General features: G+C 50.2%; 1 protein-coding gene across 3 annotated transcripts; it reads left to right on the forward strand.

Annotated features, from left to right (window-relative positions):
* The first annotated feature begins 913 nt into the window (after nt 1-913).
* Nucleotides 914-21,205, forward strand: SGK2 (serum/glucocorticoid regulated kinase 2). 3 transcript variants are annotated; one of them, XM_014566708.2, is made up of 15 exons: nt 1,006-1,140; nt 4,897-5,186; nt 6,268-6,327; nt 6,852-6,901; nt 7,453-7,510; nt 7,716-7,799; nt 8,687-8,818; nt 9,857-9,969; nt 10,268-10,304; nt 11,353-11,439; nt 13,539-13,634; nt 14,709-14,864; nt 17,296-17,385; nt 18,746-18,950; nt 20,800-21,205. In XM_014566708.2, exons 3-14 carry the CDS (start codon nt 6,292-6,294, stop codon nt 18,908-18,910), a joined length of 1,104 nt encoding a protein of 367 aa, XP_014422194.1. In that variant the 5' UTR covers nt 1,006-1,140; nt 4,897-5,186; nt 6,268-6,291; the 3' UTR covers nt 18,911-18,950; nt 20,800-21,205. The 3 variants fall into 3 exon arrangements, with proteins under 3 accessions (XP_014422193.1, XP_014422194.1, XP_006193550.1); XM_006193488.3 differs by having other exon boundaries at nt 4,942-5,186; XM_014566707.2 differs by lacking the exon at nt 4,897-5,186 and having other exon boundaries at nt 914-1,140.
* Nucleotides 21,206-22,561: the final 1,356 nt, after the last annotated feature.

A 22,561-nucleotide genomic window follows, 5' to 3' on the forward strand; every position in this document is an offset into this window, starting at 1 on the left:
CTGGGTGGGAGCCAGACACCTGCTGCTGAGTGTGCTGCTGGAGGCGGAGAGTGGGGCAGGCTGGGCTCCTCCAAAGCACATTAGAGCAGCAGGTTTCTAAGGCACTAGAATGACTGGGAAGTTGTTGACATCTTACTGGAAAGGCCACAAAGAAAGAAGCGCAGTAGTCAGACTTTGAGTTGCCTGCTAAGAAGGGAGGCACTGGGCAGAGCTTTTCTCACCTGTCCAGCAGGCCAGGCCCTGAGTTAGGACCCTCGGTCTGGGCACTTCAGATCAAGTAGGAGAAAGCTTGGAGTGAGCTGAGCCCTGGTTCCTGAGCCTCAGTTCTCTGAAGGGCAGAGTGGGGCATGGGTCTCCTCTCAGGTCAGTGCCCAGGCAGTGCCAGAGCAGGGGAGCTCTGGGCCCAACCTTTGGCTCAACACAAGAGAATGCTAGATGTGTCAGGCTGGCTCCAGAGGGAGTGCACTGCCCCTCCCCAGATGTGTCCACGAATGGACTAATCACAGAGGCTGGTGGTCCCCATCTGGGAGAGTTTTGCAAGACAAGCCCTTTTCATGGTCGGTTCTCCCTGCTCTAGGAGATAGGGAAAGTGAGTCTGCTGATGGAGTCAGGAAAGGGTCTGTGGGAGAGTCAGCATTTGAGCTGGACTTGGAGAAGGGGGCTGGGTCAGGGGAGAAGATTTCAGAGAATGAAATGTGACAGTGTTGCAAGGGACTTCAGGGACCCTCCCTGTAAGGCAGAACACACACCATCATCACCGATTCACATGAGGCTCAGGGAGCTGGAGTCACTTGCCCAAGGTCACACAACTTAAGTTGTGCTGTCGCTTTTAAAAAAGGGTCCCCAGGGCAGGGCCCTGTGGAGGAGCCAGTGGGTGCAGACAGCATTGTGATTCAGGTCCAGCGGTTAATTAGTAACTGGAAGGTCCTGCAGCCAGTTCCCAGCCAGCAGCACTGGAAGGTTGAACTGTAGCTGGTTCGGGCGCCTGAGCGAGTGGGTGACAGGTCGCTCCTGACTTGGAAGGTTGTCCGGCAAGTCAGGATTGGGCTTCAGGGCAGAGGGACCATGCAGAGAAACAAGAAGGCAGAGCTGTGCACGGGGCTGCTCCCCAGGACCTGAGCTGCGACCCAGAGCTTTCAGGTGAGAGGCTGAGCCGTGAGCAGGACACCTGCCTTCCAGCCTGGTGATCTGCCAAATTTAGGAATTAGTTACCCAGCTAATTTCCTTCCTAACTACCCTATTGACTTCCTTCCCTCCCCAACACCCTCCTTCCTAATTCCTCCCTTTCTTTTTGATTCTTAACTCTCCCCTCCCTCCCTTCTTCCTGTTTTCCCTCCTTCCCTCTCAACTAACTTTCCACCTTCTCAGCTGCCTAGTTTTCTTCCTTCCTAACTAACCCATTTAATCCTCACTTCCTTCCCACTAACTTCCTTCCTTCTTTTTCTAAATTCCTAACTTCCTGCTGAAATTCTAGGCCATGGGCTCTGGAGTCAGACTGCCTGGTTCAAATCCCAGTCATATCATTTACTACCTGGATGCCGCGATCAAGTCACTTCACCTCTCTGTGCCTCAGTCTCATCCTCCTTAAAACAGGAATGAAGCGTTCCTCACCCATGGCACTGTGGGAACAAAATAAGATCAGTTGGCACTTGGTACGCACTGTCATTGGTGGGCACTGGGCAGGCAGGCGTGTGTGAATGAATTACAGTAGGGTGAAGACAGGTGTGATAACAGAAGTGGGCACAAGGAAGGGAGCTAGGGTTCATGGGGTTGGGGGTGGTCTGGGGAGGCTTCTGGGGAAGACAAGTGAGGACAGGTGCCAAGGGTTAGCTGAGCAGATCAGATTGGGCAGGGGGTTGTTCCAGGAAGAGGGCACTGTGTGATCCCCATTCCCACCGCATTCAGCAGATCCATGTAGTGATGGGGGAAGAGGGATCCAAATCTAGGCTGGGGCAAGTTTGGGGGAGGATTGGGGGAGGGCTGACGGAGGAGCTAGGACCACCCCCTGGGAGTGGTCTGAATTCTTGTTGGGAGAAAGTACTGATGTTCAGTCTCTGGCCAAAAAATCAGAGAGCAGTGGTGCAAGAAAGAAAGATGCCTTAGGAGCTGAAGAGTTGCTTAGGTGTGGGAGTCACAGTCAAGGCGATGGGAGAATGTGGTAGTTGGCAATGAACACGTCCAAGTTCCCACCAGGACTTAGTACCGAAGTATTAAGTGAACAGCAACACTTTGAGAATTTTTATGCAATGGTACAAAGATAAAAAATAACCTAACCCACTATCACCTTGGATTGTAGCCCTCCAGGCTTTTTTTGGTGGCTATGTGTATTCACATCTTTATTTTCTTTACAAAGATGGTATTCTTGGTCACCTATCATTTTGAAACCTGCTTTTTTTGCTTGACATTGTATCACATATATGTTCCCATTTCAATTTATGTAGGCTTGTAAATGGTTTTTTAGTTAATTTTCCATTTTATATATGTAATATAATTTATCTTATATGAATCAATTCATTCTTTGATTCAGAAATCAAATAGGTACTGAACACCAACCATATTCCAAGCTTTAATCTAGGTGCTGGAGATTGAACACTGAACCAGAAAAGTCTTTGCCCTTGCAGAGTTGATGTTCCAGTTGGAGGCAGAAAATGAACAATGAAAAGAGTTCCATGATAAAGTACCAGAGAGTGATAAGTGTTACAAAAGTAAAACATAAAGCAGAAAATGTGGATGGGGAACAGGTGGGAGTGGCCAACCATCCTGGTTTGCCCAGGACTGTACTGGTTTAAGCACTGAAAATCTCATATCCCAGGAAACCCTTACGTCCAGGACAAACTGGGACCATCAGTCATACGTAATCAGAAAAGACCTCTCTGAGAGGTGACATCTGAGCAGAGACCTCTGTGATGATAGCAGAAGCCAGCCCTGCAGCAGACGTCCAGGGGAAGAGTCTTCTAAGCAGAGGGAAAGGAAGTAAAAGAGGCGGGAAGCCAGAGTGCACTCTGTGTGTTCAAGGCGCAGCAAGAAAGCCACAGGGGCTGCAGTGTAGTAAGACCCAGAGCCCAGAGACCAAGGTAGAGATGGAGTCAGGAGCCAGGGCATGTGGAATCTTTTAGACCGTGGTAAAGACTGGATTTTAATCCTAAGTGTGATGGGAAGCGACTGGAGTTTTTTGGCAACAAAGTCACATGATCTGACTTACATTTTAAAAGAATCATTCTGGTTTTTGGTGAAGGAAGAGTATAGAGGGTAAAGGGAATAGGGCCACAGTAGGGAAGCTATTGCAATAATCCATGCACATGATGATGGTGGCTCGGGCGGGGTGGTTGGAGCAGTGGTTTCTGGATATATTTTGAAGGTTGAGTCTAATGGAGATTTCACGGTCAAGTGGGAGTGGGGTGAGGGTGCAAAGTTTCTGGCATAAATTCCAAGTTGCTGGCTTGGACTTTTCAGTAGGTGGTAGTGCCACTGGCATGTTGGAATGATAGCCTCTTTGGAATGGCTTCAAGAGAGAAAAGGAGAAGGAGTGGGGACTGAGTCCGGACAACTCTCTCAGGGAGTTTACCTGAAAAGGGGAACAGAGAAATGGGACAGTATCTCAAGAGGGATGTAAGGTCCAGAGAGGAGCTGTTAGAGTCTGCGGGTATTCTGAAGTGCCCTACAGTGGGACCTGGAGATTATTTTTATTATCACCATTGTTTTCCGGTTCTAAGTAGTGCTGCCAAATGAAGGTCACATCAGGGTCTTGTCATTGAAAAGAGATGCCCTTGTTCTGGGCATTTGTTTTGTCAACATGATATCATACTCATCTGTGTATTGGTTCAACAATTCTATTTCCTTGAAAGGTTGGAAGGCTCTGATACTGTTCACTTGGGTTTTCCTTGTATGACACCCTCACTTTCAAGTCGACAGAGAACATCTGAGGCCACTGGGCTCAGGTCCCTCTCTGACCAACCCACTCCGACCCTAACCGCACAGGTCCCCCCGCTGTGGTGAATTACAGAAGTCTGGGTGTGGTATGTGGTAGCCACACAGAAAGTTCCAGAAGGGCAGAGGCTGTGTCAGGCCCTGTCAACTCCTTCATTCCCTAGAATACTCCTCATTACCTCCAGGAGAGAGGAAGGGAACCTGTGAGTACTTCATTATCCCACCAGGCAGCAAGGTTATGAGCCAGGGTGCTGGCTGGGATGCTGCTTCCTGGCTCTTCCATAGCCAACCAGCCCTGCCCCGGAGACAGTGGTACAGCCCTGGAGGGCCAGCAGGGAAAGGCCCAAAGGGCCAAGTGTTCAGCAAAGACCAAAGCCAGGGGGACTGAGCCAGACACCTGGCCTCTGAAACACCTGCAGTTTCTTGGGAGGCAAACTCCTCTCAGCTGCCATGATTGAGGTCTCTGGAACCTCATCTTCAGCCCTAGATGGTCTGTACCAGGCCTCGGTAGGCCCTGGGGAATGTATCTTCTCACAGGCCGGAGCCCTACACACACACACACACACACACACACACACACACACACAGATATACTGACATACACCAATATGAACACACACACACAATGACTACTGTCACACACATATTCATAGACCTCACACTCATACACACAACACATTAACATATAGAGGTAACACACTGACGTGTCCACACACTACACAGAGACTCACTGAAGCACATCTCTACACACACACATGCAGAGTGAGAACACACAGTCATAGATGCACAGAAACACCTACAAAATTATACAAACGTAGTCACACTGAGGCACAAATACCTTGACATCCAGAGAGACACTGATACAGCAGACAGACAGACACACTGAAGCGCATCTCTGCGTGAACCACCTGCACACACACCCCTGCCCCCTCACGCGCACGCATTCTAACGAGCCCCCCGTGTCTCCAGGGCTCTCCTGCAGCTGTGCTCACCCCCTTCCACCCACACGCCCAGGGGGAGGCGATGTCCCCGAGGGAACAGAGGTCTTCGGTCCCATCTTAAGCCCTGCTGGCTCCCGCGTGACACAGCAGTCCCCTCGCTGCTGCCGGGAGTCGCAGGCTGGGTGCTGGGGCCGGGCCGGCGCCAGGCACAGACACTTCGGCCCTTGTTGGGAGAACAGAGAGAGACTCTCTTGTCCGCTGCCCATCCTCCGGCTCCAACTGCTGCTTCTCCCGGCGGCCTCTCCTCAGGCTGTGCAGGTACGAGGGGCCAGGGAGGTCAGAGCCAGGCCAGGAGAGGGTGTGGGTTCTCTGCGGGAGCGCGGACCATGGGGTGCTGGCTGAAGCCAGGCTGCAGTGCCTGTTTGGGAAATTCTGCGGCTCACTCTCTCAGGGCTCAGCAGGGCTGGGCCCACGGAGCAGCCTGGGCAGGGCGATCCCCTCACTTGCCCCGCGGTCACTTTCTCAGCTCCCAGGAAGGCTGTGGGGTGGTCGCTCCAGGACCTCCCTTGTAAGGGTGAGTGGTCTGTGCTGCTGTGAGCAGGTGAAGGCTGTGGTCTTAGGATGCACAGTACCCAGCAGCCCCGAGAACAGTTCAGTTCTCAGATGAGATCTTGATTTTTGGCCTTGACCTTCCAAGCAGGAGTGGGGTTGTGGGTCCCTGGGCATCCTGAGCCAGGGCTCAGATACACCAGCCTCCTCCACCCTGCAGGCTGAGGGCAGGGAAGGTATATGCTCCTGGTCACACTCTCCACTGTTTCATCTCAAATAGACATAGACCAGTGGGTCTGTCCATGGCTCTGGCCCAAGGTCCCCAGGGCAGCTGCCCTTCCAGGGCATTTTAGACGGAAGTCCTTGTGGCAGAGAGGTAAGAGCCAACACAGAGCCCAGCCTTGGGCTGTCAGCAGGAATCCAGGGTTGCAACATGCCCATTTGGGGGCCTGCCCCTCACAAGCTGTGGGACCCTAGGCAAGCCCCATTCTAGGCCTCAGGTTTCCCACTTGAGAAATGGGGGGACAGGTTCAGACTTCATGCTCTGCAAGGGTCCTTCCAGCCCTAGCCATCCCAGACATTCCAAGCTGCCTTGGCCATTCCCAACCCTTGAAAAGACTCAGCCTGGAAGGGGCCACCTCTGATCATCCTTCTTCTGTCCCTCTTGAGATGTTTGGAGAGGCTGGGTCCAGGGAATATACCTTGCTGGCCTCGGGTGGGAGATGCTTGGACTATGGAAGGTGCCTGGGGTTGGGGAGGGGTGGAGAGGACAGCGGTGTTTAAAACCCTAGACAAGTGACAGTAATTCTCAACAATAGCTCTCCCATCCCACTCTTCCTTGTGCCCCCAGAACCCACCTGATCACCGTTACAGGATGGACTCTAGCCCAGCTGGGACCCCCAGTCCGCAGGTGAGTGGGTCTTGGTTCCCCCGCCCACCACTAGGAGGCTCACCTCCCAAGGCTGAGGAAATCCATGGAAGCCCCAGTCAGTTGGGCGGGAAGCCCAGGACTGGGGAGCCAACAGGGGTCACTGGGAGCTCATAGAACTGGGCCATTTGTAGGGCAAAGAGAGAAGAGATTTGGGCAGAGGAATCATGAAGTAAATGGGGTGGGAAAACCATGGGGTTGGCCCTGAGGACACCTGGGTTCCGATGCTGCTGGGGCTGCCTGTCAGTCCTTGGTCAGCTCTTCTCTGGGCCTCAGTTTCCTCACCCTCACAATTGGTACCACAGCCAGCAGCCTCCCAGGGCTGCTGTGAGAAGCAGGTGAAATGGTGGATCAGTGGGTGGGTTGGTGGATGGGTGGAAGAAAGGCAGGCAGGCAGGCTAGTAGAGATGTTGGAGAAGGAGCAGGGCTTGGACCAGGGGAAAGGGTAGGGGCCGAGGAGTAAGGAACTGTTGATCTTAATCACTTCTTTCTTTAAATGTCTTTAGCCCCCAAGGGCCAATGGGAATATCAACCTGGGGCCTTCTGCCAACCCAAAGTGAGTTCTGGTCTCTCAAATAACTTTCCTCCTTGGCTCCCCTCACACCTGACACCCCTTGCCTGGGGAATATAATCCAAGTTCTCTGATCTAACGTCAAGAACCTCTGCCACCTGGACCCAGGACCGGCTCCCATTCTTTATCTCCCACAAATTCCCCAGCCTCTGCCCATGCTGAGCCCCATGGCTGGGATATCCCCCCAGAATCTGCATTATTAGCAGCCCCCCACCCTCCAGGCCCTTCTCAGTCTTTGGAGGCCAGATTCCTTGCCTTCTATACAGTTGTGCCTGGTTTTCTCCCTTCCTTGCCTGTTGCTTACTTGATTATGAGAGCTCCAGACACAGGATCCAGTTTTATAAGCCCCGTCTTGGCTGGGAGAACATGGCATTCTCCAGGGGCAAGGGGGCTTAGCTCTTAGAAAGCTTCCTGCCTTTTCCAGCTTCAAAATTAAAAAGGAGCTGTGATTTCCAGCTTCAAAATTAAGAAGAAACTCAGATATCAGTTTCCCCAGGCTTGCAAATGCTGACCCTCGTTCCTCCCTCTTCCCCCAGTGCCCGGCCCACCGACTTCGATTTCCTCAAAATCATTGGCAAAGGAAACTACGGGAAGGTAAGTGATCAGTGAGTGTGGGAGGCCTGGGTCTCTCCTTCTTTGGTCTCCTCCACCCTCTGCTGTCTCTTGACTTGCAGAGAGGGAGCTTACAACCTGCAGAATCATGGTTGCAGGGCCAGGGCTGGAGGCCTGAACTGCTGTGGAGAAATCAAAGCTCAGGGGAGTGGTCACCTGTGGGCTCTGTGTTTGTCCTTCTGCTCAGGTCCTACTGGCCAAGCGCAAGTCTGACGGGACGTTCTATGCAGTGAAGGTGCTGCAGAAAAAATCCATCTTAAAGAAGAAAGAGGTACCAGAGCTCAGGGACAGCCATCTCCTCTCCTGCTTCTCAACCCCCAGTCAGATGGCCTCCCTTCCGAAAATGGGTCCCAACTCTGGGTGCAGAGGTGGTCCAGCCAGAGGCGGAGGGCTGGATGGATCCCAGAATGCTGACCCTTCTCCAGGAAGGCAGGCTAACTGCCTTCCAGTTCTCACCCTCTGTGCTCCCCTAAAGAGTCAGGGCTCCGTGGTGGACAAGTCCTCCACCCTGTCGAGGTTCCTGCTTCTTCATCTGTGCAATGTAGGGGTCACACTTTAGACTCTCCAAAGCCCCTACAAGCCACAGCCCTCCTGGAGTTCTAGATGCTTCTGCTGACTTGGGTCTCTTTAATGCCAGCTCCATAAGGAGGTCATAGCAGGCCCTAAGACTCAGGAGAAGGAATTAATGTTAACAAGGCATCATGGGGCAGGTCTTTCTGAAAGAGGTAGCCTTGAAGATAGGAATTTGAAGGTCTGAAAGGCAGGTATCCAGGCAGGGAAACAGCAGCAAAGGCCTGAATGTGAATAATGCATAGCTTTTTTTCTCTCAGAGATTTATCCTTGGGACTCGTTTGTGAAGTAATCATGTATAATTTTCTTATCACCCTGGGGTGGGGGGCCAGGGATTTGGATCCAGGGCCAGAGCTGCACCCATGTGGACTGGCAGGGGAGGAGGTGGACCATGCAGAGTCCTGAATACTAGGCAAGGCGCCTCAGCTTGGCTCTGAGGGCAATGAGGAGCCACAGTGAGTGTTTGAGCAGGGGCATGAGAAGGTCCCAGGCCAGGCAAGTCCCACTGGTGAGGCCCTGTGGGCTGTGCCAGGGTGAGAGGGGCTGCGGTGGGCTGTGACACGGCCCCCCGTCTGTGTGACTCCACAGCAAAGCCACATCATGGCGGAGCGCAGCGTGCTCCTGAAGAACGTGCGGCACCCCTTCCTCGTGGGCCTGCGCTACTCCTTCCAGACGCCCGAGAAGCTCTACTTTGTGCTCGACTATGTCAACGGGGGAGAGGTGGGTGGGCCCACAGAGTCTCTGACTGGCCCTCACTGGGAGCCACCTGTCCCACATGCCCACTGTGTACCAGGTTCTAGAACCATCTCCTCTCATCCCTGTAACAGACTCATTTGCAGCTGAAGAAACCGAGGCTTAGAGCAAGAAAGTCACTTGCTCAAGGCCCCCCAGCCTGTACCTTTGAAGGCAGGTCTGTCTAACTCCCAGCCATTATCATTTCCTGACTTCCTCACACAAAGCAGCCCAGAATCCCTTCAGTGGACCTGGGAAAGGTCAATGTTAAAGGAGCTCCGTGGTCAGTATTTCCAGGGCCACTGCGTGGGAGTGATCAGTCCCTGCAGAAAAGATCTGAGGCCACCTGTTGACCCAGAAGCTCAGCCAGGATAAGCTGGACTCCCTCCTTTGTCTCTTTGGGCAAGATGACAAAATGTAGTGGGGCACTTCTCAGTGACCCAGATTTAATCAGTGGGACCTCATGCTGTTTGCCCTGATGCTAAGAGGGGAGTTTTTGTCCTATATGCTTAAATTCCTTGGTGGAAGTGAAAGGCTTTCTTTGCCAGCAAAATAGACCAAAGCAATTGGCCCAAGGGCAGAACTAACCTGGGCTCAATTCAACCATCATAATCATTTTATTACTTGGGTTGGAGGAAGAGCACATCTTTGACCCATCTGGATTCAAATCACAGCTCTGCCAGTTACAGCTCCATGACCTTGGGCAAGTCACCTGACTGCTCTGACTCTCACAGTTTCCTTTTCTATGAAACTGGCCTCATATTTAATACCTGGAGGGTAGTCAGGAGGATTAAAGGAGGTAAGAGACATGAAAGGGTCTGTCTGGAGCCTGGGACACAGTAGGTGCTCCATCCCTGCGTATTCAGCTGTCCTGCTAACACTGCCAGCTCTGTGGGGGTGGGGGCTGGCTGCCCTTCCTTGTATGTGTACATTGCATCTTAGAGAGGGGGTGATTTGGCCAGCCGCCCCCACCCCGCACTCGAGGAGCTCCCCTAGAACCCTCTCACACGCCTCCTCCCCCTCCAGCTCTTCTTCCACCTGCAGCGGGAGCACCGGTTCCTGGAGCCCCGGGCTCGGTTCTACGCCGCCGAGGTGGCCAGCGCCATTGGCTACCTGCATTCTCTCAACATCATTTACAGGTGAGGCCTGCCAGTGGCTCAGAGCCAGGCCTGGCCCTTCTGCCTCAATAGCCAGGGGGTGTATGGACCCCTAAATCCTGATAATATTCCAGGGAACTTGGTCCTTTGTCTGAGGAGGAGGGCCCACCAGTGGGTGGGAGCCTCCTCCTTTGCAGGATTGAATGCCCGTCTTCCTTGGGCTCTCCCTGTACATCTCCGTGAGCCTCCATGAACAGTCCTTCTGCAGGACCCCAGGTCCCCAGCTCTCCTCACTTGGTGGCTGAGACATCACAACACCCTTTTCTCTCATTTTCTGCAGGGACCTGAAACCAGAGAACATTCTCTTGGACTGCCAGGTTGGTGTGTGTGTGTGTGCACATAGCTGCGCATGTGTGCTGTGTGCCTACGAGTGTGTGTTCATGCATTGTACATGCACCATATGCGTAGGGACGCATCCAAGTATGTGTGCACATGCATGCCCATGCCTGTGTGCATGCATGTAAATGTGCACCATGTGTACATGTGACCGTGTGTACCTGCCCACCCATGTTCATGTGTGTGTGTGCAAGGTCTGTGGAGGGGGGCAGGGGTGGAGCCAGGTGGACGCTTGAGGATTTTGTAGTCCTTCCATGTCTTAGACTGGATTCCCTGGAAACAGATGCTGAGATGGAGCACTGGGTGCAGAATGTTATTGGGGTGAAGAGACCCAACTTTAAGGGGGTGAGGAGGCAGGATTGGACAGAAGCAGAAGCTCACCTGCACTGTGGTTGCAAGTGAGGCCGTGGCTGATCTCACAGGGGTGGAGTGGACCTGAGCTAGGATGGCTGTTTAGAACTGTTCCAAACTGAGGCATGGAGGCTGGGCATTTGTGCCCCTGCATTGACCAGTCATTGGATGGGGACTGCCCCTTGAGAGGAGCATGACCTTGGATGAGGGCAGTGGCCCAGCATGGAAGGATGGGCACGATGGCTGGTAAGAGGGGACCTGGGCAGAGCCCGTGGTGTCCACCCACTCCACGACCACCACCAGCCACCCTCTCGCCCCACTGTCACAAGGAATGGCTGCTTTCTGGTTCTCAGCCCTCCGTTAAGGGGGCTGCTTCCACCAGGCCCCTCCAGTGAGGACATTCTGGAACTGCTGCTGTTTAGGGTGTGGATCTGAGCCTGTGACGAGCTGGGGGCAGACAGTGGAACATCCTCCTCTCCCCGCCTGGCCCCCTGTGCTGCTCTAGGCATCCAGGCTAGAAGCACTGAGTCTCTGAGTGGAGCCTCCAGCCTGTGCCTGTGCCTGGGGCATCAGACCCCACAGCCACTGCCCCGGATGTGGCATCTGGGCTTTGGGGATAGACCCAGCCATACTTTTGGCTCAGGCAACCTTCCCACCCCTGCCCTCCCTCCTCTACAGGGACACGTGGTGCTGACAGATTTTGGCCTCTGCAAGGAAGGTGTAGAGCCCGAGGAGACCACGTCCACGTTTTGTGGCACCCCTGAGGTAAGCGAAAGCTCCTAGGACGGGTGAGACCACAGCTGCTGATTAGAGCCACCAGGTTGCACTGGAGGGGCTCACTCCTCCCACCCAAGCACATCCCCTGAGCTGGCTGGGTGCTTAGCCTTGGTTTCCTCATCTATGTCATGGGGGCACCAGCTCGAGGGGCTGCTGGGACCCAGCTGGTGAAGCTCTGCAGCAGTGCTGTCTAGCAGAAACAGAAAGAGAAATGCAAACCATTTATGCAATTAAAAAATCTCCAGCAACCACATTTAAAAAGTAAAAAGAAAGATGAAATCAGTTTTTATAATCTGTTTTATTTAGCCCAGTATAGACAAAATATTATCATGTCAACATATAATAAATGTAAAATTGTTGAAATATTTTACCCTTTTTATTACTAACTAAATCTTTGAAGTCCAGTGTGCATTTTACACTTACAGTCCATGTCAGCTCAGATCAGTCACGTTTCAAATGTTCAGTAGCCACACATGACTAGTGCCTACTGTATTGGACAGCACTGTCCTACAGGGTGAAGTCCATGTGCCACAGGAGGGCCTGGCCTGACAGTTAAGTTCAAGGTTTGCAAGCATAAAAACACTGATCTATCTACCTCTTTCTTCCCGACACCAAGAGCCTGGAGGGTTAAAATTTGTGGGTCTCAGCAGTAATTCACATGTGTCTCTGTCCTGCAGGCCTCCCTGTAGCTTTGGGGTTTAAAACTTTTCCTTAAACTCCTCCCAATGTTGAAACCTGGCCCTTAACCCTTGGACCCAAAGGGGTTCCTAGCCCCTTGGACAGGTGTCTGGGTAGGGGGTGGGGGCGCTGAGGCTATAGGGCAGGCAGGTCCTTCCAACCTGGCATGAGACAGGATGTTAGCTGCTATTTTTCTCCATATGCTTGAGAATCTGGGTTTCAGATTCAGCTGAGCCTCCTCAGTTTGGTTTTAGAGGAGCCAATGGACAGATGACCTCTGTAGGCAGCAGCCACTGTCTGTGTTTGTGTATTGGAGGGTGCCCGCTGGACACAGCTGGCCTCGCAAAGCCTGCCAGCCTAGCCATCCCTTCCTTGGATACTGCCAGGGGCGAGGAGCAGGAGACATGTGGCCCTAACTCATCATCTCTTCCATGACTCAGCCACTGCTGGGGAGCACAGATGAGAGTAACCACAGTTGCTCCCATTGTTCACAGGCCAACACATATATTAGCCCCTGTCCTGAACACACCCTGTAGGGGGGCGATTCTGCGACCTCATTATGTGGATGAGGAAACCAAGGATCTGGGAGGTTCAATGACCTGCTTGTGACCACACCCCCAGTAGGGCTCAGGTCTGTGTAACTCCCTGCCTCTCTCCACACCCACACAGTCTCTCACAGTGGCTTTGTCTGTTGCTGAGACCCCTTTTCTCACTGGCAGAAACACCAGGTTAAGGGGTCACCAAGCCCTTGAGTTTGGCAGGAAGCACAGCTCTGGCCCACGTTCTCTCCTTGTGCGAGGCACAGACACATGGCATGTATTCGGCTGTCAGTAGGAACTCCAGTGTTGCTCCCTATTTCCTGACTCCTCTCCATCCCTCCATTACTAAGATTTCTAGTGCAAGTACCTGCCACATTGATTTACGCTTTATCGTTAGTCTTCCCACTGCACTGTGAGTATTCCCGGGGCTTTCCTAGCCTCAAGACACTGATTGGATGCTTTTGAGCAAATTAGATGAGGGCACCGGCTCTGGACAGACTAATTAGAAAAAGTTTCCCCTTTAAACACATGTGAGATGCTAGATACAGCCCTATACTAGGGTTCTGGCTTGCTGAATTGATCACAGCCAGGCTTGCATCCCTCTTTACCCCTTTGACTGGTACTTCTGTGTGGTGTACAACATACACAACTGTACAGGGCAGTTGTGTGATCTCCTCTATGTCCCTAGCACATTGGCAAAGGGCCCTGCACAAAGCAAGCCTATGGCAAATGGATGCTGATTGGATATATGCACAGCCAAGTAAATATCACAGCAGGATCAACCCCTGGTGATTTTTTTCCTCCAAGCGCCTTGTTCACCAATGGGGAGAGGCCGAATGTCTTTCGTATAAGCGTGTTTCCCCTTAACAGTACTTGGCTCCAGAAGTGCTTCGGAAAGAGCCTTATGATCGGGCAGTGGACTGGTGGTGCTTGGGGGCGGTTCTCTACGAGATGCTGCATGGCCTGGTGAGTGGGGACACAGCTGTCTGCAAGGGACTTCTGACTCAAGGAGAGATGGGGATGGATCTCTCTCTTGTGTGGCTCGCTCATGCTCCTCAAGGAACTGAATGAGCCATCTCTTCTCTAAGCTAAAAAAGATGCTGCCGGTGGGGAGAGAAATAGCTCAGTGGTTAGCATGCACTAGGTCCTCGGTTCAATTCCCAGTACCTCCATTAAAAAGAATAAATAAAAATTTAAAAGATGATGCCAAAGTGAACACAAGGATTAGACGTATTTTTTCAATAATGTTCAGCACTTCGTAATATACTGTCTCACACGTTACTCCTTTGGTGCCTCAAAACAGCCTTTGGAGGCTGGCACTGCAGAAAATGGAGTTGTTCTTATTTTACCGAGAGGGAAACTGACGCCCAGAAAGGTCACAGTGCTGGGAGGTTGTGAAACCAGCTCCTGGACGCAGTCCTTGGCTGCCTGCTTAGGTGGAGACTTGTGTAGACTTGCTCAAGCCTAGACTTTACTCTGGGGGGTCTTTGCTGCACAGCTGGGTGGATATGAAGGAAGAGGCTCTGTGGAGTCGGGAGAAGGAAGAGCCAGCAAAGGAGGTGGGGGAGACCATCAGGAGAGAGCAGTGGGCTCAGGATACGGTTTGGGGCCTGGCTTTCTTTTCTTCTCTCTTCATCTCTCTGAGCCTCTTCTCATCTGAAAAGTGACAACCTGTCTCAAAAGATGTGTGTGAGACTGGGATGAAAGATGACACAAACAGTGTTAACTTTGCAAAGTGCAAAACTGGTGCATAAGCTGGATTAAGAGAGGTGGGAGAGAGGAGGCACCTGGGGGGTCCATACGCCTCACACTGGTGGGGAGAGACTTGGCCTTCTCAGCAGGCTCGCCACCATGCTGGAAGCACAGGGATCTCTGTCTCCCTCCAGTCTGCCACGTGACACAAGACAAGGCAACCTGCCATTGCACCAGACACAGGTCTGGCTGAATCTTTCCAGCTACTCAGTGTTGCTCCAAGTGTCCCTGAGAACTGTGCCCGCTGTAGCAGGGATGACCCTCCCATCTCTCTCCCTCTCTCACCAGCCGCCCTTCTACAGCCAAGACCTGTCCCAGATGTACGAGAACATTCTGCACCAGCCGCTGCAGATCCCTGGGGGCCGGACGGTGGCCGCCTGTGACCTCCTGCAAGCCCTTCTCCACAAGGACCAGAGGCAGCGGCTGGGCTCTAAGACAGACTTTGTAGGTGACCTGCCAACAGAGCACTGGCCCCTCGTGGGGCTCTCTGAAACTAGGAACTGCTAATTCACTCATTTGGAGATTCACAGCTGCTGCTGCTTATTTACTTCCTTCAGTCGAATGCTTTTATTCAGTCAGTATTTATTTATTGAACACCTACTATGTGCCAGACATTGAGCTAAGTGCTGGGGATTCAGTAGACTGGGTCTCTGGCCCTATTAAGTCTATGGGGGAGGTACAGGGAGGCAGACAAATAAACACATACAACTATTACAGAGTGTGACAGGATAAGAGGCCAGATGAGAAATTCAGGCAAGGCTTTACTGGGACTTGCATTGCAGCACCAGGGGGTAAAAACAAGTAACAGGTGCCCTTGCTCGCTCCTGAGGTGGGGAGTGTGAACTGGTTCCTTAAATGGGGTGAGTGGAGGGGCGGACCAGTGGGTCGGGCAGGAGGGGTGGCTGGGGTGGTCTGCCCACCCCTTTGGTGGTGCTGTGTGCAGGGATCATGTGCAGTCCTCTGCTTTTGTTCCCTGTGCCTCAGAAATGGCAGTTGGTTTTTGGCCTTTTTGTATCTTATTGTTCATAATTTGTCCCAACTGTGCATAGGTAAAGTTATTTTTAGTCCCTTATAATGTCTTTGTATTCTGTTACTTGAGGAAATATTTATCTAGTGCAAGCATTCCAGTAAATGGTCTCAGGTCTCAGAAAGTCATGAACAATGAGTGGAGATAGACAATAATGGGAGGAAGTCACACTGGCATGGTCAGGGAGGTCCTCTGTGAGGAGGTGACAATTAAGATGACATTTGAAGGATGTGAAGGAGCCACCCACAGAGAAGGCAGGGAGGAGGCATCCCAGAAACAGGGGCACAGCATATGCAAAAGTTCTGCAGTAGGAACAAGGTGGACAGGGGTCGTTCATCAGGTAATTAATTAGGGTACGTTGAGCAGGGGAGTCACAAGACCCAATCTAAGTTTTAAGAAATTCCTCTGGCTTCTGTGCAGAGAGTGAACTAGACTTGCTTTTCACAAGCATCTGAGCCCTTCCTCCTTGCCAGTTGCCCAGGGTTGGGCATCTGAATAGAGGGATGGATAATTCACAGTCTGTTCTCTTAGCAAGTCCATGGCATTTTTAAAATTAAAGCAAAACCTTAACAATAAAAACACATTCTTTACTAAAGAATTCTTTACTATAAATCCAAAAGAGCATTTGGATTTATAAAAAGACCACAGAAGTTTGTTTTACTCCTGGAATTTTGTTCTTTCTTCTAGTGTAGTGGTTGATATGCATGGACCATGAGACAGACTTACTGGGTTCAGATTCCTCCTCCATTAGTTACTAGCTGCAGGACCCTGGGCAAATTGCTTAACTTCTCTCAGTTTCCCCATCTGTAATAAGAGCACTCAGTTCATAGCTCTTATGATCTAGTATATTCAACCACTTAGGCCAGTGTCTGACACATACTAAAGGCTTTTTATGTGTTTGTACAAACTGCCCCACATGCCAGAGACTGTGAAGTGTAACAACATTTAGGGCACTTGCCTACGCATCCCTGCACAGTTTAAAGATCAGGGCTTTCATGAAGATTGGCCCCCTCCTTCCCATTTGCATTTTAAAAATATGTATTGTTTTAAAAATAAGGTATACATTCCCATAGATCAAAATTCAAAGGATATTCAGAAGAAGTCCCTCCAGCCACTCAGTTTTGTTTTGTTTTAATTTGGAGGCAACCAGTGTTAGTTTCTTGGATAGTCTTCTGGAAATAGTTTGGATCTGACTTTTTAACAACCCCCCAGGGGGTTCTGATATAAGGGCCAGAGAAATCAGTCTTCAAGAAACACAGATAGAGGGAAGGGTCTGCTGGATCAGGAGGAAATTGGTGCCAACATTGGCTTGAATTAGGAAAGATGTGGTGAATCATGCCTAGGGCTGAATCCTAAATTCTGGATCTCTGGGAACCTGCAGCTTTTCTTGGGGCTTTATTTCCCAAATCTTCCTTTGTGAATTGATTTGGTCTATTTCTCTGATTAGATTTCTGGAAGAGTCAGGATGCGCTGATGCAAAGTGTGGGGGAAGAGGGTCCCCAAGGTCCCCGGGGACCCCCAAGAGCAGGTTCTGCAGTCTTATTCACTGACATACCTCCACAGCCTAGTATGCTGCTGGCACAGAGCAGGTGCTCAGTAAATAGCAGTGGAATAAACAAATGCTATAGGGGAGAAAGTTTGGGTTCTAGATAATGGCGAAGGGGAGAGGTCTGACTGCAGATGAGACTTTGTTCCAGGAAACCAGCCAGAATGGCAAGTTACTTTCCCAGTAAAGATGTTAGGGCTTGATGGCCAGTTGCCAGGAGAGTTGGAGCTCCAAGGCACGTCAGGATGGGATGGGAGCGCCTATGGAGAGGGTGACTTCTCATCTGCACCTTCTTCCTGCAGCTTGAGATAAAGAGCCATGTATTCTTCAGCCCCATAAACTGGGATGACTTGTACCACAAGAGGCTGACTCCACCCTTCAACCCAAATGTGGTAAGAGGTCATCACATTCTAGATTCTTGGTTCCCAGGGCTGGTGGAAACTTGGAGGGTATCTGGGCCAGCTCTCTTTTCACAGATGGGAGAACCGAGGGTCCCAGAGGCTCAGTGATTTGTCCAAGGCCACCCCTAAATTAGAGGCAGCATGGATCTAGAACCCGGAAGTCCTGACTGCCAGTTCAGCTCTGTGTGGGCAGCCAGGTTGCCGCTCCTTGACACTTAGCACCGATAACCCTCGTTACTGAGCCCTTTAGTTTTCAAAGTGCACTATGTCATGTGACACACCCAGACAGAGCCAAGCCCTGCTAAGATTTGTTTTCTATGTTTAGCTTTCTTCCTGATAATAAAAATGACACGTATTTATTGTAAAAGGTGTGTAAAACAGAGGTTTAAATTATCAAGGAGAAAAAGCTTATTATCTCACCCCAGAGAAAGCACCGCTGGCAAGTTTCCTTCAAGTCTTTTTCTACATGTTTTTATATAGCTCGTCATTTATATATCTCACCCTCCCCCCAAGAACCCTAAACTTTTTGCTAAAAACTATGCCATTATTCCCCTAAGTCGTACAAGACTTTGTAAGTATGATTTAAAGTGGCTGCATAGTATTTCAATCCTATTTAGATAGCATAATTTATTCAGCCATGCTCCTAATGGTGAACTTTTTAGGTTATTACCATTTTTTTATTATAATGGACTGATGAACATCTTTAAGTGTACATCTTCGTCCAAAGTAGTTCTGATTATTTTCCTTAAGATGGATTCCAGATGTGGAATTACCAAGTCAAAGAATGTGAACGTGTATTTTTTTATTAAGGTATAGTTGACTTATTAGTTTCAGGTGTACAACATAGTAATTTGATATTTTTTATAGATTATACACCAGTTACTATAAAATATTGACTATATTCCCATATATAATGTGCTGTACATTACATCCTTGCAACTTATTTATTTTATACCTAGTAGGTTGTAACTCTTAATCCCCACCTATTTTGCCCTTCCCTCCCACCCTCTCCCCTCTGGTACCTCTCATGTTTTCTGTATCTGTTGTGCATGTATTTTTAGGTTCTTGACTCACACTGCCTTCACTGCGTGCTAGGGAGTACAGTTTACTTCCAGCAGTGTCTGGAGTGTTGAAGTGGAGCAGGCAGGGTGCCAGGTAGTGGAGGAATTGATAGGTAGTTATTGGACCTACTGGAATACAATGACTAATGTAAATGCATGAATAAGTGACAGTTAAGTAAGGGTGTCTGGGGGGGGGGACTCGGGGGGGGGCCCTAACATCCCTCTCAGGGCTTGTGGGCTCCTTTGGCAGCTCTGAGTGTTCCCTTCTCATTATTGGCTTATATTCATAGGCAGGACCTGCTGACTTGAAACACTTTGACCCAGAGTTCACCCAAGAAGCTGTGTCAAAGTCCATTGGCTGCACTCCCGACACTGTGGCCAGCAGCTCTGGGGCCTCAAGTGCCTTCCTGGGATTTTCCTATGCGCCGGAGGATGATGCCATCCTGGATTGCTAGAAGTGAAGCATCGTGAAACCACTGAAGCCAGCTGGTTTCTGTAAGGAATTATCCTCAGCTGCTAGTCACAGAGACCCAAAGTAACAATGGCTTAAATAAGAGCTTTTTTTCCAGCACATAAAAGGAGGATGGTGTTAGGTGGTCCAGGACTGGTACAACAGGTCATCAGATACTCAGAGGCTTTCTGCTCTGCCATCCTTGGCAAGTGGCTTCTACTGTTAGGATTATGATCCTATCACAAGATGGTACTGGTGCTCTAGTCACTGCTGCTGTGTCCTGGGCAGGGAAAATGGAGGAAAGAGCAAAACGGCACCTTCAGAACTTCCCCAGAAGCCACACCCAGTGACTTCTGCTTGCCTCACTAGCCATCCACTCTACCTGTAATGGAGGTTGGGCTATGTGTCTAATTAGCTGGGCACATTACTCCCCCTAATAACACAGGGGTTCTGACACTAAGGGAGAAGGGGAGGCAACAGGCTCCTCTTTACCAGAGGGTCACTTGGTGTTTGGATTTTCATCTCAATGTGTAAAATGAGAGATGCAACAAGCCAATAGGGTACCACCCAACATCCTCTTATTTTCCTATGTCAATGGTGTCTTTCTAGGGTGGTTGGTATTGGACATTTAAGTTTGTCCTCCTGGCATGTGAACCCCTTCAGGTAATCTACTTTATGAGCCATGATGAGAGGGAAAAAGTACCTCCACTTACAGTAGCTGAAAATGCTAGATACTGACTTTCCCAGCCTCCCCTGCAGTTTGGGCCAGCCATGTGGCCCCAGGATGCACCTGTGCCAGATTTTTGACTCAAAGAAGGAATGGTGAGCTCTCTTTCATGTGGTAAGTGTGGTGACAAAACCCACAAAAATGAGTTCCTGGTGTGGAAGTGGCAACAGTGCAAACTGTAGCAATTGGTATATATTGGCAGTATCAGTTTCCCCATCAGATCAGTACTGCAGCAGCATTCCTGGGAAGCCTTCAGTTTCTTTCTCTAGCTTTCCTAACGATTTTGAGCTTCTGATTCTGTTAACATACTCTTTTTTTGCATAACTGGTCAAAGCCAACTTCAGAACACCTGCCTATGCTGAATCAGTTTCTGTACTAAACTCTTTCAAGTCTATTATCAGTTTTCATCCAAACAACTCAAAGGTAGGAACTATTACTATTCCCTTTACCAATGAAGAAATAGAGGTAGAGAAGTTATTTCTTGCCTGGAGGTCACAGAGCTAATATGGGCCAGAGCTGGGACTTGGAGCCATATAAACTGACTGCAGGGCTCTCACATGTAACCTTTGTGCTAGTCTACCCTTCACTCTGGCTGTCAGGTCTAAGAATGACTCAAAGTCAAAATCTCAAAGGAGAGCCAAGCCAGGAGTTGGCTGGAACAAGCCAGGTGATGGGAAATAGGGTCTTGAAGAGGAGGCATTCGACTAGATGCTTGTGGTCTGGGCCTGGCTTCCCAGCTCATGCTATGCTCCACCTCACATGCCCCTGTATGCTTGGTAGGTACAAGGCCATAGGGAGCCCAGGCCTTGGACAGAGCTGGAGGCTTGTGCGGGCCTGGTGACCAAAGCTTCCCAGCCACATATAGAGACCTCCATATATTCAAGATTAGCCATTTCTGAAAGTAATTCTGACTAGACAGAACGTGAGGATATAACACCTTGGGTCCAGGACATGCTGCACTTGTCGGATGAATCATGCTAACTTACTTAAGTGAAAGTCTCTTTTTCACAAACCCGTGGTTCATGGTCTACTTCAGGGTGGTCTTATTAACTTTTTGGTTTGTGGACAAGAGGGGAACTTTCTGAACATCAGTGTGTGCTGGTGACTTTATTGCCTTTTCCTCTTAACTCAGTCCCATTCTTTGCCTTACATTTTTGTTTACCCAGCCCCCTGCCCCAGAAATTATGGGGGATGAAGCTGGAAGACCATGGAAAACACACCAATGACACTGACACTGACCTACTGGGGATCACAGCTGGGTCAAGAAGAGCTACAGCTACCCTTTGACATGTGCTGAGAATTCTGAAAGAAACACTCTGATTTCATTTCCGTGTTAATGGCATCTGCTAATAGACAATGGTGGAACACGATGAGGGGGAGGCCAAAATCCCAACTTCCCAAAGCAAAAAGCAAGAGTGTGTAATTGTCAGAAATGTGATAGTGCTCTCAAAAGCACACAACCCACTAGGGGTTGTGAAACACATAATAGTTCTATCTGTTCCAAGACTGTAAAACCACAAAATTTTCACCAGGCTAGAAAATAAAAATGAAAAAATACAATATTGAATTGATCATGCAAGACCTCCATTTATTGAGCACATTCTGAGCTTCATATGCATTATCTACAATCCTCACAATAAGCAAGCATTTTGAAGTTACTAACCTCACTTCACAGATAAACAGAGATAGTAAGCAACTTGCCCAAGGTCACCTAAACTGGTACAAGGCACAAGTGGGAACTGAACTTGGTGGTAGCTGATTCTAAGGCCCTTGCTATTTCTACAACTTCTAACAGTGGAAGAAGTGCTATGGGAAGTAGTTTTTTTGGTCTTCTAGCAAACACTGACTGCAAACTGTACTCATCCAATTTTGCATCAAAAGACAGCATCCCGAAGAAGAGAAATCACAATCATCCTCTTTTCGGCTTTTTAGCTTTGCAGTGACAGTAGCTATGAAAAGGCAACAAAAGTGGTGTGTGTTTTTTAAGACCCTAGAACGCCAACTATGCTGTACATGCTGCAGACTGTCATAGACATAAGTCAAAAAGTCTCTGCTCTCATTGGTTTGAGGCAGCAGCATTGCACACATGGCCACACTCCCTTGGGGGAGGCACTGAGCGCCCCCTCGAGAAGGTGGCCTGTTTGTGATTACCGGCGTCTGGTTTCTCATTTTCACAGCGACTGTAGGGCAACCGGAACGTGGCGATGGTTCTTTCGCATAAACAGTTCCTTCTGCACGTCACCAGACCCTGCCTTAATGAACCATTCTTCTTTCACTTCTCTACTCAACAGGGACCCCTGTCTGCCCAGCCCCAGCCCTTCACAGCTCCCTTTAAGCAGTTCACATTTTTTACTTTTTGGTTGTATCTGACCAGGTCTAATTCCCCGCCTAGGGATGCTCACAGGGCGGGTCCACCGCCTCATCCCGGGCCTGGCACCGTGGCGCTCAGAGATGCGGGGCTAATCAAACAGAAAGATCTATCTCGTGTTCCCATTCTCACCACTAAACCTGCCCGCCCTCTTCCGCGAGGTTCTCCTCGGCCTTCCAGGGCACCGAAACCCTCCCAAGGCACGCCTCGAACCGCTCAGTCCTGCATTCCCATTGCTGCGACCCACCAGACAACATCGCAGCCGCAAGGCTCCGCCCTCCTCCGGGCCGCCGCTCTGCGCCTGCGCTCTTGGGATCGCGGCTGGGCCTTCTGCACTCCCCCTCGAAAGCCTTCACTGTTCTCCTCGCTCGAGGTGAAGCGAAGTTTGAGACCTTGGAGCCTCTAACTTTTATAATTATTAAATAAGACTTGATATTAAAGGATAAAATTAAGTGGGTTTATCTTTGGCCTAAAGTTAATCCACGCTCTATTTGGATTTACCCCTCATCCAAAATAATGGTACAGTCCTACATTAGCCCTGCCCCCCCGCCCCCACCCAT

Source organism: Camelus ferus, chromosome 19 (genome assembly GCF_009834535.1).
Source record: "Camelus ferus isolate YT-003-E chromosome 19, BCGSAC_Cfer_1.0, whole genome shotgun sequence".
Classification (NCBI taxonomy): Eukaryota; Metazoa; Chordata; class Mammalia; order Artiodactyla; family Camelidae; genus Camelus; species Camelus ferus.

What these genes read in the sequence shown, in the direction of transcription:
- SGK2 (XM_014566707.2), top strand. Translation starts at nt 6,292, where the DNA reads ATGGACTCTAGCCCAGCTGGGACCCCCAGTCCGCAG. An exon ending in TCTCTCAACATCATTTACAG is followed by an intron (nt 9,970 to 10,267) that starts GTGAGGCCTGCC and finishes CATTTTCTGCAG; the next exon opens with GGACCTGAAACCAGAGAACA. An exon ending in CACCCTTCAACCCAAATGTG is followed by an intron (nt 17,386 to 18,745) that starts GTAAGAGGTCAT and finishes TTATATTCATAG; the next exon opens with GCAGGACCTGCTGACTTGAA.